The sequence below is a fragment of the Filicampus tigris genome, chromosome 4, assembly GCF_054856515.1.
Source record: "Filicampus tigris isolate MCC_2025a chromosome 4, RoL_Ftig_1.0, whole genome shotgun sequence".
Taxonomy (NCBI): Eukaryota; Metazoa; Chordata; class Actinopteri; order Syngnathiformes; family Syngnathidae; genus Filicampus; species Filicampus tigris.
The window spans coordinates 24,847,982-24,861,395 of NC_141220.1; the positions used below are offsets into that span (position 1 = coordinate 24,847,982).

The 13,414-nt window shown below is 41.7% G+C and overlaps 1 protein-coding gene and 1 long non-coding RNA gene across 6 annotated transcripts in view; one reads left to right on the forward strand and one right to left on the reverse strand.

Annotated features, from left to right (window-relative positions):
* Positions 1-13,414, forward strand: part of cntn1a (contactin 1a) — a 65,659-nt gene that overhangs the window by 36,005 nt on the left and 16,240 nt on the right. For 4 of the 5 annotated variants that reach the window (XM_086029484.1, XM_086029485.1, XM_086029486.1 and 1 more), the window contains 10 exons: positions 253-291; positions 3,759-3,885; positions 6,049-6,227; positions 6,991-7,086; positions 8,095-8,301; positions 8,382-8,481; positions 8,607-8,788; positions 9,635-9,759; positions 10,117-10,234; positions 11,325-11,472. In XM_086029484.1, coding sequence (XP_085885610.1) covers positions 253-291; positions 3,759-3,885; positions 6,049-6,227; positions 6,991-7,086; positions 8,095-8,301; positions 8,382-8,481; positions 8,607-8,788; positions 9,635-9,759; positions 10,117-10,234; positions 11,325-11,472 — 1,321 coding nt within the window. Of the gene's footprint in view, positions 1-252; positions 292-2,632; positions 2,662-3,758; positions 3,886-6,048; positions 6,228-6,990; positions 7,087-8,094; positions 8,302-8,381; positions 8,482-8,606; positions 8,789-9,634; positions 9,760-10,116; positions 10,235-11,324; positions 11,473-13,414 lie in introns of those variants that run through there. The other variant, XM_086029488.1, reaches the window with a different exon arrangement.
* LOC147149068 (uncharacterized) lies at positions 7,980-9,481 on the reverse strand. The gene is made up of 3 exons (XR_015086655.1): positions 9,218-9,481; positions 8,551-8,691; positions 7,980-8,437 (listed from the first exon to the last, which is right to left on the reverse strand). It is a non-coding gene; the product is annotated as an uncharacterized LOC147149068 (long non-coding RNA).

The window sequence follows — 13,414 nt, forward strand, 5'->3', positions numbered from 1 at the left end:
CAGCCCGCCCCTCCCCAGAAAAACGGGCATACGCGGTTAGCGACAATTACTTTGACGCACGAAAATCCACTTCCGTCCGTGCTTAGTCCGTCTTTTTTAAAACGTCTCCCGTCAATCGTCAGAAAAACAGGCGTCTGTCAGTGATGGACTTACAAACGTTTTTTTTCAGTCAGACTGAATGCCCACCTCTGGCTGTGACCCACCATACATGATTAAATATGCTCACACTGTTTCCTTTGCTCACTTTTCCAGATACATCTATGCATGAAGAGAAACCTGACTTTTATAGAGGTAAGACCTATTGCTAAGGATTTCTTCAGCCTTCACTGCTCTAAAACGTTGCTGGACTGTATATATGTATATGTATATGTATATGTATATATATGTATATGTATATATGTGTGTATCTATATATATATGTATATATCTATATCTCTATATCTATGTATCTATCCATATATATATGTATATATATATGTATATATGTGTGTGTATATAAATATATATATATATATGTATATGTAAATATGTATATATGTATATAATGTATATATATGTATATATGTGTATATCTGTATATATGTATATATCTATGTATATGTATATATATATATATATATATATATATATATATATATATATGTATATATATATATATATGTATACATATATGTATATATATATGTATACATATGTATATGCCGTGTTACATAATACCATGTATTACCAAACCACTGCCGACAACTGAGTTCTTTACCCGTGTGTATTTCTTGTAAGAATTTGAAGACGATTGAGCACTGTGCCATCATTTTCTAGCGCTAGTCTATCTTGGCGTTTTACTCCCTGCAAGTTGTTTTGTTTTGTGAGAGAAAAGCAATTTGTCATCAGCCTGCCAGCATGAGGCGTACTGCGGTTGACAAAAGAAAGCTCTCCGATGTTGTGACACTGCGAGCAGGTTGAATGAACGGACCAACCTAAGTGTTTTTGTGCACATATTCTGCCATTTGGCGTATTTATAGTTGATGACGCATCCGGCGCACAAGGCGGGAACAGTGCGTAGGTGGTCTTCCCACTGAGATGCGCGGCAGAGTTCCTTTGCTTTCCCCACGGGCAAGATGTTTATCACGGCAATGTCTGTAGCGCCGTTACGTCTCGTCCTCTTCTCTCACTTGACACCTACGCATGACTTTTAAAAGCTGTCCGGCTATATGTTCTCTTCTTCGCCAATGGCAAATCATGCTTCAACTCCAAGAGCTGAAGCGCAGCATCCGATTGCATTTGAACTATTCCCGCTTTGTTGTTTTGAAAATGCTCTGCTTCAGTCAGTCACTCACAAAGGGGTCCTCCTTTTGTTTTGGAGCAACACTTTGCCTTTTCTGACACAAACAAATCCAGTGAGATGCTAAGTCTCTGGTGGTGTTAAAGATTTTGGATTTGTGGCGGAAGAAGAAAACACTGTAATCAGATCAGCTAGTTCTGAGAGACGGCAGTCGCTTCAGTCTCAGCGGAATAATTCCATTTGAGGCGCACATTTATTTCAGTCAGCGTATGAATTTTTCACTCCAGAGATGAGTCCCGCCGCGCTTGCCTCACTCTGCTTTTTGCCTCCACTGGGAAACATTTTATTATCATTTGGACTTGCGCTTGTTTAGTTTGTGTGTGAAATAAAGTCTAACGAATCCATCGGTATGGTTCCTTAGCCTACATGAATAATCGGATTTTAATTGATATGACAACATTTTTTTTTTTTTTTTTTTATTGAGTAAGGGTCCATAGATTTTTCTTTTTCCTTTTTTGCGTAGGAGGAAGAGTTACTCTTTTGACTGAGTGTAAATAAGCCTTCACTTGTTTAGCACACGGACTCAATCCATTCACAGTCAAGTGTTGCCAAAAGAGGAAACAGAGAGATGCTTGATGCAGTGCAGTGACACAAAACTATCAGGCAGTAATATTGTACAGCAATGTAACAGAAACATTTGTCATTTTTGGGATGATGGTGCAAAAAGTTTTGGGGGTGGTAAGGAAGGGGGACTTATTTGTGAGCTGCCTCCTATTTATCATGTTGACTTTAATCCAACACTTTTTTGTTTGGTCCTCTCTCCATTTGGTGAAACTGCTTAGTCAAAGGATTTCAAAAGTTAGCAAAGTTACATAATGACACATTCTTTTCAAGCCCGGGCAGCGCACCACAAATGTTTTTCATGATTATCCATTATTCATTCGATTTTTCATTTTCACGTGACGCAGCGCCGCGCGGCGTGATGCTAGGCAACAAAGCACAGCGGCATGCCACACCACGTGACACGATGCCACGCATCGAGTCAAGCAAATTGGCAACAAGGTGACTGGGAATGAACAACTGGAAACTGAATTGTTGCCCCCCTCAAAATTTCACCTCACCAAATTTGGCCCTCCTTGCAAAAAGTTTGGACACCCCCTGGTAGGTTTACATGGACACATTTATTCCGATTGAAAGCCTGATCGGAATAAAAATGAATCAGTTTGTAACGTGAGTATAAGCGTTCCTGTTATTCTCGGAAGCTAGCAAAAGCAGAGCCAATGTTATATTGTTTGATTCAATAAAGTTTTGAGGAAAAAAAAAAAGAAGATGAACAAGCGAAAGACATGGCGGGCGCAAGACGAAACTGGCACAGGGTTAGGGTGAGCTCCATTAGGAAGCGCTAACTCGACGTAACACCGCAAACAGGAAAAATATGCAAAATATCGCTAACGTTTAAAGTCGAAGTGAACAAAGCGATGTTTTGTTGACACGGAAATCGCTACGGCTTCTTCTACTAGTATTTCTGGTACCGGTACATTTTTGTCAACATGAAAACAGCGCATCCGATCATAATTCTTATCCGAACGCTGATTGGATTAAATACATTTTGTGTGTGCAAACATAGCCATGATGACTACGACTGCACTGAAGTAATACAATGTCTAAAAGTTTCAAAAACTAGTTTCGGAGACAGCTCGAAATATGCAAACGAGGCAGCTGTGTGGGTTGCAGAGAGGACACAGAGGCAAGTCAGACACAAGTTCACGAGAGGGTGCGAGAGAGCGCTGTTTCTCCAGGCCTTCTGTGGCCTGCTTTGACAAACGCCCCCCAGCCACCACCACCCCCCCAGCCCCCACCTCCCCCGCCATCTGTCATATTCCACAATACAGTAAAACAATTGGAGCGCCACCAGGAGTCATCGCTTTACTCAAATGGAGCACTCTCCTCTTCTTCTACCTACAAATAATTTATTCGCAGCACGCTTGCTAATGTCCTCTTCACTTGTGTGTGTGCTTATAATTTAAATCCTTAAAAGAAAAAATCTTGAGCTGAAATCTTGTTCCCAGAACGGATTTTCTCACTTCATTTTCCTCCCGCCGGCCCTGCGGTGCCTCATTTCTAGCACGGGCACTTTCCAAGTAAGCAAGTAAATGCTTAGGATATCCCCATGCATCTGCATCACATTAAAAAAAAAAAAATGCACTAGTCGGCCCCCAAAAGTCACGTTGAGGTTTTCCTTATGAGGAAAATACAAGCAGATGTCTGTTGGGCTGTATTTATTGGCCAAGTATTTCAGTAAAAGTGAATGTATTTCCCTTTTGAAAAATGTAACTTTTCCACTCTCCATGCCAAGCCAGCTAGCTGTCACATATTTTGATGGAAGCGCCCCAGAACTGTCACCGGGACTTTGATGTTTGTAAGGCCGTCCACCTGCTTGTTGTTGTTGTTGTTTACCTTTGGCCTTGTTTGCTTGCAGATGAAGCCACAGGTTACGGGCCGGTGTTTGAGGAGCAGCCGGTGGACACCATCTACCCCGAGGAGTCGCCCGAGGACAAAATCACCATGAGCTGCCGGGCCGGAGCCAGTCCACCTGCCGCATACAAGTAACATATGTTTTCTCGCGCACGCCATATCGCGGCTGCTTATTTTAGACGCCCTCGACTCCAGATTTCTCTTGAGTAGGCCTGCAGAGTAAATGCCGAGGGCAGCAGTGGAGTTATTTTAACCTTGACACTTTCACTTTTAGACGTAGACATTTTGCCATTCAAATTACATTACAGGTATCGTCTCCAGATTTTAAGAAACGTCTTTGGTTGCTAGCGGTGGAATGACAATATAAACAATTGTTCATTATATAGGGATGTTCGATACCGCTTTTCAGACCGGTATGAGTATTCATACTTTGAGTACTACCCGATGCCGAATACCAATACCTCTAGTACATTTGATATATCAAATTTCATTTAACACAAGCACAAAAAATTTTGAACGACCTTTTTTTGACACGTATGGTGATTTGCTGATGTGTCAAACTGTCACAGTATAGTGCCAATTACTGCTGAGGAGGACTGTCAGATTATTATTTTTTGCCGAAGTATCGGCGGCTGGTATCGGCAGCTCCAATGGGAACCTGATACCTTAAAGTGGAAGTCAACCCAAACATATTTTTTTCAAGAATATGTTCCCAGCAGGCCCACTAGTTGAATCAGGGCATTCTGATTAATTTTACGTTTGTGGAATATAAGATAAGCAGCAAAATGCACTCGTTTTTAGACATCTCTGGGGGCAGCCATTTTGTCTTCTGTCGACTGAAAATGACATCACAACTGCTCACAACGACTAATCAGAGCTGACCTGTTTTCTGAATCTGAGCAGTGATTGGTCGTTGTAAGCAGTTGTGATGTCAGTTTCAGTCGACAGAAGACAAAATGGCCGCCCCCAGAGAAGGCTATGCATAGAACATATTCTTGAAAAAAAAATGTTTGCGTTGACTTCCTCTTTAAAACAGGGACTGATACCTGTTATCGGTACTCGTCCATCGTATTATGTTATTATGATAATTTAAACTCTTTACTAACAGTGAGAAAACTCAAGAGGAGACATTGGGTTTGTGAGAAAACAACTGAAGAAAAGTCGAGACTCTCTTCCAGCATCCCGTACTGACGTTTCACCTAAAAAAAGCAACAAAAAGCAAACAAATAAGACGCTTAACCGTTTGCTGTGTCTTTCTTTTTCATTAGACGGTAACAATATGCAAATTCCTGCCATTATTTGTCCTCCCACTAACAATGATTTAACTGTTAATACAAGTGGTTAAAATGGAGGGATGTTGTTGGCAACAGCTGACTCTTATTTCACAGTGCAACAAACCGGAGGCTGTTTTATGATGAGCTTGGCCAATTTACATGCAAATATATGTAAATGATCTTCCTCAGCGTGTCTTCATACTGGTGTCATCGTCGTGCAGCCCTAAATGACATGTGAATGTAAAACGTACATAATTTTATGCACTATATGGTCGTTGGCTGGAATGATAATACAAGAGTTGAAAAAAATGGCAATAAGAAAAGAAATAAAATGAGATGATAAAAAATGTAATGAAAATGACAATTACTGTCAATAGTCCCGGTTTTAGAAGCGCTGAATGTTTGAATACAATCGGTGGGGTAACACATGTAGACGGATAATGCAGCAATGCACACAGGCATATACTAGGGGCCTTGGGCCTGGCTCGACGATGAATAACAAAAATCATCAAATAATGGATGCTTATTATAGTTGCCATGTGAGGGGAAAAAAATGTTTTAGGTTCTCCCCCCAAATCTGCAAACAGGTGACTCCACAAATGCCCAACCGTGAATATGCACGCACGGGTCCACCGTATTCTTCATCCTCTACAAAAATGACGAACATTATAGCATCTTACTGAGTCACTTGAAATAGTAGCAGTAGAAGTACTAGTATTCTTCTTCGTTCCGAGATGGGCACACCGGAAGCAGCAGGACAATAAATTGAATTGCAGCATGAAACCACGATGCACAAATGGTTGAATCCTTTACATTCTGTTTAATGATATTATTACTTTATCATTTTTTTTTGTGTGTGTGGGCTGGAACGGATTAATTTCCATCTCCATTCATTTCACTGAAGAAAGTTGATTTGAGGCGCGAATGAAAATGTCAGTATGTAAATAACTGTCAATTAATTCAACCACGCAGCGTGTTACGCCACGCAGTTAACCGACCTGGGTTTCTTTTTCCTCGCAGATGGATGCTGGACGGTGCAGAAATCGACCTGAGCACCGAACACAAACACTACACTTTGTCGGAAGGCAACCTGATCATCAGCTGGCCCGTTAAAAACCAACACGAGGGGAGGTACTCCTGCCTGGCCAGCAACAAGTTCGGGACGGTCATCAGTCGAGAGGCGTTGGTCCAGTTTGGATGTGAGTTTTGTCGAAATATGAACTCATTCACTGCCAGACATTTTCAGACGCTCTTTTACCCCAATGTTTGGAAAAAAAAAAAAAATAGGAACAAATATAAATAAGTTCCTGGGTTTGAATGGCTGGCCTGTGAAAAGACATATAAAAACATTTTTGGCAGTGAATGAATTTGAATAATAATAATGCATCGGATGAGATTTTTAGTCCAATTACAACCGACCGTAATGTCCTCAACCACTACGTCGTACCTTTTCTTACAATTGGCGGAGTTCTACTGGCAAAATCAGGAAGTGCACTGGAAGAATTGACCACGAGTAAAGGTGACGTTAGCATACCCTCTTGTCGTGCTGCGACCAGTTCCCGCTCTAAATGTATCTCCAAAAATGGATGAGTTACTCTGAAGCAGTGCCTTAGTACCTGTTGCCGCAGTATTATGCGCCACAGTCTCCACTTCGCTGTCTTCAGTCTCCTCTTGACGAAAAGAATTCTTCAAACAGAGACGCATGCTAATTTTAGCCTATGCAGTTGATGTGACTAAGCTGTTGACGCTGCAGTATTGGGGCCCACAGTCTCCAATCGGCTGCAGTAAAATGTTTTTTTTTTCTTTCCTGCCCTCAGTCTCCTCTATTAGTCTTGAAACAAAAGATGCATGCTAATGTTAGCTTACATATGTGTTGCACCTTAGTCTTGACTACCTAATGCTGTGTCAAATCAACTCTTGACACATATGTTGTTGTTGTTTTATTTATTAATTATTTCTCAGATTTGGACCTTTTCTCATCAGAGGAAAGGGAGTCGGTGTATGTCAAAGAAGGACAGGGGGCAGTTCTTCTCTGTGCTCCTCCTCCACATCATCCAGGTGAGCAGGGTGAAGATGAGACCATGTATGAGGTAGTGATAGATGTGATGTGTTTTTTTTTTTTTTCCAGGGCTGACAGATTGCTAGTAGTCAAGGAGGCCGATATTTTCATTGAAAATAAATATCGGTGTCAAACGTTTTGAGTAATATAAACTCCCAACACTTAACTTTGTTTAAAAGACTTTAAAAACATGTTCACTATTGAGCTTGTTGTTGTTTTTCAATCTTAGAAAATTGTCATCATTGTTTTAAAACTCTACAGTGCAGGGAGCATGCAGGTTAAGCAGCCTATCTTGTAAAGTTAAATGAAAACATCAACAGCTAAATAGCTCCCTAAAGATTTCGACAGTAAATGAAGTTTTACAAAATTTGAATGTAATTGAAATTTTAGTCTTTCGTTATACCAAAGTGAGGTACCCTCAGAGAATTCAAAATAGTTCTGTTTTTAATTGATCGTTTATCGGCTGTTGGATGTTAACAAAATTGCTTGTGCAGATATGCACCAAAATGCCGAGCATCGGCCCGGACGGTAATCAGTCCATCACGACTGGTTTAATCATTGAAGTAGTAATCAACATCAAGTTGAGATTTAACGCACTTTCTGGACCATTTTTGCTTCAGGCTTATTCAGTTTATGCATCCTGCATAATTTATAGCAAATTCCATCTTAACTTGATTTAATTTTCTGCTGCTACGTATTTGAAACTGAATGAATACATTTAGTCTCATCCCCATGTGTTCATATTCATGCAAAATCAAATCCACCAGACAACATCTCTCTATTATCCCACCCCGAGCCAGGAGAATTATACGATTTTAATCTGAAAGGTCAATAAATGAATAATAAATCCTTCTCAGCGTCAAGTAAATGTGCCGTTTTTTTTTTTTTTCTCTAAATTTGCACCTATTCAGACAGCTCACACTAAGCTAATGTTGCATTCAGAGCCTCGGCTATTTCCAGAGCGTCCGAGAAAGTGATTGACAGGCGGGCGTTTTGCATGTGTGCAGCCGACCTGTCATTCCGATGGATCCTCAACGAGTTCCCCACTTTTATCCCACTGGACAAAAGGCGCTTCGTCTCGCAGATAACGGGCAACCTTTACATATCCAAAGTGGAGGCCTCGGACAGTGGCAACTACTCGTGCATCGCGTCCAGCGCCTCCATCTCCAAAAGCGTCTTCTCCAACTACATCCCGCTGGTTCCCCTCAGCGAACGTCAGTACCTCATTTTTCATCAAAACGGTTTCTTTCCAGCTGCGCCGCTGAATTCACATTTGGTTTCACCCACGTCGCAGGTCCAATCAGGAAATATCCGGCTGACCTCAACGTCAAGTTCCCGGACACCACCACTCTGGCGGGGCACAATATCACTTTGGAATGCTTTGCTTTGGGAAAGTAAGTTTGCGATAAAGAAAGAAAAAAAACGTGTAAGGAAACTTTCAATATGGTTGTAAATTTTAGTACCCAGTATGTTGCGGTTATTCCAATAGTACATAGTGGCTGTCTCTGTCTTTGTCCAGCCCCGTCCCGGAGATCCGTTGGAAGAAGTTGAACGGAGAGCTGCCCCCCAACCACGAGGTGCGCATGGCGGGGGCTCACCTGCACCTGCACAACGTGCGACCGGAAGACGGGGGCTCGTATCAGTGCGAGGCGGTCAACTCCAAGGGAAAGGACTACCACAGTGCGCATTTGTCTGTGGAAGGTATGTCAGCGCTGTCGAGTCGCACTAATTTTTCTCCATTTGAATTAAGTGTGTCTACATTTTAAACATTGGCCTGCCTTGCCGGTCTGATTTCTGCATGATTTTTTTGTTTCCAACACTACCTTAACCTATTAAGGCCTAAAGCGCCTGGCTCAACAGCTCCCCAAAACCTAAGGTTGCCTTTGGAATTACCCTTGAAAACCTAAGGTTTTCCCAGAAATTCAAAATAATTAATATCTCAGCCCCTGTAGCAGACAGAAACAATTCTAAAACAATTAGAGAGCTTAGAAATGTGGCTTTCACGCAGGCGGGGTTTATTATCATTCACTAGTAAATAATATATTATTATGTTTCAATCGAAGATGTAAAAATAATGTGTCAGTGCAAGAGAAGCACTATTTTCATTTTTAAAAATCGAGTGGTAATTACCATTCTCAATTCTGTTACAAATACGTCAATATCGTCATTGTCTACAAACTATATCATATCACGTTCGACTGGTTCCACTGGTTCAAAGTCCACAAGCGCGTCGTCTATAAATCACTGCCGTTACTTATTTCAGGGCTTCCTGCGATCGACGGCGTCCGCCATTAGCCCACGGCTCGAAAAAAAATTCCGCGACATCCTCCGCGGTGACGCGACGCCGTCACGTGTATATTCTGATGCATTCAATTGGCTAAGAGACGGGGAATTTGATTTTTAAAAAAAAGACACAGACGTATCCGCTCTCCGGGCTTTAAAGGTAGAAAGACGCAACAGCGCTCCGGGCTCTAGTGGTAGAAACGCGGTTATGCGCTCCCGTTCTTAATGGGTTAAACTCGTGTGTTTCCCTTCCACATTTTCAAGCTTTTCCTGAGTGGGTGGAGCACATCAGCAGCACAGAGGCGGACCTCGGCAGCGCCTACACCATGTCCTGCTCAGCCGGTGGCACACCCGAACCGCGCATCCGCTGGCTGAAGAATGGAGAGCCGGTAATGTTGAAGCGCGCGGATATTTCGCTAGCCCCTTTGTAGCTTCTGCAGTCCAGCCGCCACTGACAGACAGCTGGCGCACAGACAGCTTGTTATGTCAAGCGAAATTCCCTGTTCCTTTTGAGCTGCTGCCAGCGTAAACAATTAAAACAAAGCAGGGACAGGCAGCAGAGCTGGGGGGCGGGGGGGGGGGGTTCTATTCTGTTCAATTCTTCAATTAATGAAGGCCTCTCCCAATCAAATGAGCATCCCCTCATATGCGCACGTCAACACCCGACAGATTTGCAGCCCTCTGCTCGCTAATGCAATTTGGAGCAGTTTAAATGTTACTTGATTACTTCTCTTTATTACGCGCAGTTGGACAGGAAAGAGATGACGTTCAGCAGCCTGACATTTGTAGACTCCGGGATGTACCAGTGCATCGCTGAGAATCCCCATGGTGTCATCTTTGCCAACGCGGAACTACGTGTGTTTGGTGAGTCCTGCAGGCACTTTGCAATGTAAACGTCTGATTTCACACTCTAAAAACAGTCGGGTTAAAAATAACACCATTTTGGGTCAAAAAATGGACCAGTCCACAACATGGGTCAATTTGACCCACCCCTTGCATTGTTTTGTACAAAAGTACCATTTTTTGAAAGGAATCGGGGTCAAATTGACCCAACTAGTGGATAGTTCTATTTTTGACCCCGAATTGTGTTATTTTTAACCCGAGTGCAAACGAAGGCTGTATTCCCACTGCTGGTCCAAATGAGTGCCCAATTCTGAAAAAATAGGTACCACTGCTAATAAATGGGTTTACAGTAGAGGTTTTCTAGATATGCAAAGATACCAATGTATTATTTAGGACTATAATAGCACAATTCCTCTTCAAAACACTGGTGAATAAAGAAGCAAAAATCGTGTTCTTCCACGTTATGATTTGTGTCAAGGTCCGATTTATGTACGTATCACATTATTGATACTTAAGTAACTGTTTTAAAAAAGGTCAGCTATTCACCTTATAACCTTTAACAACAAGCTGTTATGTGGGCAGTTTCTCAAATTAACTCGAAAATAAACAAAATATAATTGCTTGCTCGAATGATTTTTAGCGTGTGGCCCTTGCGTTCTTCTATTTTTCTGAATGTGGCCCTCAAAAATGTTTGGACACCGCTGGACTAAGTGTTTATGAAAATAATTTTACTACAAGTTACTGTAACATTACGCACAGTTTGAACATTAATTAAGAAAACTAAAAGTTGAATACAACTGAACTGTACTCGGGCAGTGATTTTTTTTTTTTTTTTTTTTTTCCTTTTTCTTTTTTATTTATTTATTTTTTTTGCGTACCACCTGAGTACCACACTTTGAGAATTACTGTCCAAAATAAGGAAGACTCAACTGGAAATTGTCCGTAGGTGTGAATGGGAATTTGAACGGTTAGTCTTTTTTGTGCCCTTTGAGGTTACGCGATGGAGAATATTGTTGTAGTTGTTAACGAATCTTCATTCTAAATGTAAAATGTATCGTGAATGCATTCTTGTTCTCATCACCAATCCATATTCCCTCCTCTCCTGTTCCAGATTGCGCTCCCACCTTCGAACACAACCCGGTCAAGCACACCCTCGCTCCGAGAAACGGCCGAGTAGTGATCGAGTGTCGACCCAAAGCCGCCCCCAAGCCCAAAGTCTCGTGGAGCAAGGACACCGAGCTGCTGTCCAACTCCAGCAGGTGCGACCCCCCCCCCCCCCCCCAACAAATGTCCTTGACTCCCCAAAAAGTCGCCATGCTACGGTTCACCCGTCTTCTATCTGGGTCAAAATACCACACGGGATGAGTCGTACCGTAATGTGTCATTTTAGGGATGGAAATAAGCTGCGGATTCCCTAATTCTGAACGGCATGTTGTTGATGTGGTTTTTCCTGACGTTAAGCTCATCTTGATGGGTAAACCCCTCTCTGACAAAACAAGCCTAATCTGGGGGGAAGCTGGGAGACCCCCGACCTTCTTCTCCACCCCCACGGGTGGGATCCAAACGCGGGAGGAGCGGCGGTCAAATTACTATGCAGCATATGCCCCTTAATCGCCTCCATGGCGTGGATGCTATTTTTCATGCATGAGGTTGAAATATGCAAAGAAAAAAAAAAAGGGAATCCGACGTCTTTCTTTTTGCCTTCAGCTCACTTTCATCCTCACGCGCTCTGTTTCCAAAGTTTATTCGAGAAGCATCACATAGTCGAAGCACTTTTCTAACATTTTTTTTTTCTCATCATCCACACATGGAATAATACACGGTGGACTTCTAACCTTAGCGTCTGCATGTTTTATTCAGCATTCAAACCGGCTACCGACGTAATCCACCTCTTAATGTTACCACTCTCATGGCGCAGTTTTAAAAAAAAAAAAAAAAAAAAACACAAAAACATCAATAATTTTGCTCGCAATACATCATCTGGAGCAGGTCAGAATCAATATTTATCTAATAAAATGACGCAAATATTGAAATAAAATGCATCCTACTCTCCTGATGCGTTTTGCTCGTCAAAGTTGCCAAGTAACACATTTTTCCTCTGACCAACCAATCAAAAGACAGAAAAAATGCTGACATCATCAAGGGCCAGGATCAATTTAAGGATAAATCACCAAGGGTGAGGATAAATTTGAAATAAAATTGGTTAAAGGAAAACCCTCCCCTTAGTTGGTGCCAGTTTTCAGACAGCCCTGCTGATTCTGAAGGAACTGGGCAGATTACATTGGCATGGCAACACACAGAGGCTGAAATCTGATTGGACAAGGCAAGCCCATAAGAGACATTGTCGGGAATGAATGGATAGGATTTAATGGAACAAATACAGTGGTGCCTTGAGACTTGAGTGACCCGACTCACCAGCCTCCTTCCGCCCGATTTATTAATTTGAGACACGGGCGCTTTATGGTGGCAAACAAGCAGTAGTTTGGCAGATAGTGAACAATTGTTAAAAAAAGAGGCTTCAAGCTGTTTATTGCCACCCCCAGTTGAAGTTTACTGCTAAACTAAATATCAAACTTGGAGAATTACACAGAGTGTTTTAAAACAACCACATAATTTCGCTTTAAAGTCTGCCAGCTACATGCTAACACATGTGCTGTAGACACTTGGTGCTGTTAGACTCATTTATAAGCAACAAATATATGAACGGACAGACAGTATGCCAATACTTACAGGTATATATTCTTTATCCTCTGTGAAGATTGACTAATTTTACTGCAGCTTACTGAGTGACTTAGAGTAGTTGAGTGAAACTTTTATTTGTTTATCTGCGTGACTGTATTGTCACACACACCAGAAGAAACTGCAATGAATTAATCACACTGAAATGTTCAATTCTCGACATTGTTAATGACATTATGTTATTGCTCTGTTTTTATAAAGTGCAATATTATAGAGAGCTATTTTCCCGATTAAAACGCATTACAAAAATACTTGTTGGGGAATTTGGAATGGATTTATGGCCGTTTCATTCATTTTGGTGCAACAAGGTGATTTTAGATCAAAGAGTTTTGCATTACAAGGGTGGTCAGGGAATGAATTCAACTCGTATCTCAAGGCACCACTAGCATTTAGTTTTTAAACTTGTTTTGGGCCAGCAAGGAAAGTCTTGCTCGGCCGTGGACCGGCACCACTGAAAGAATT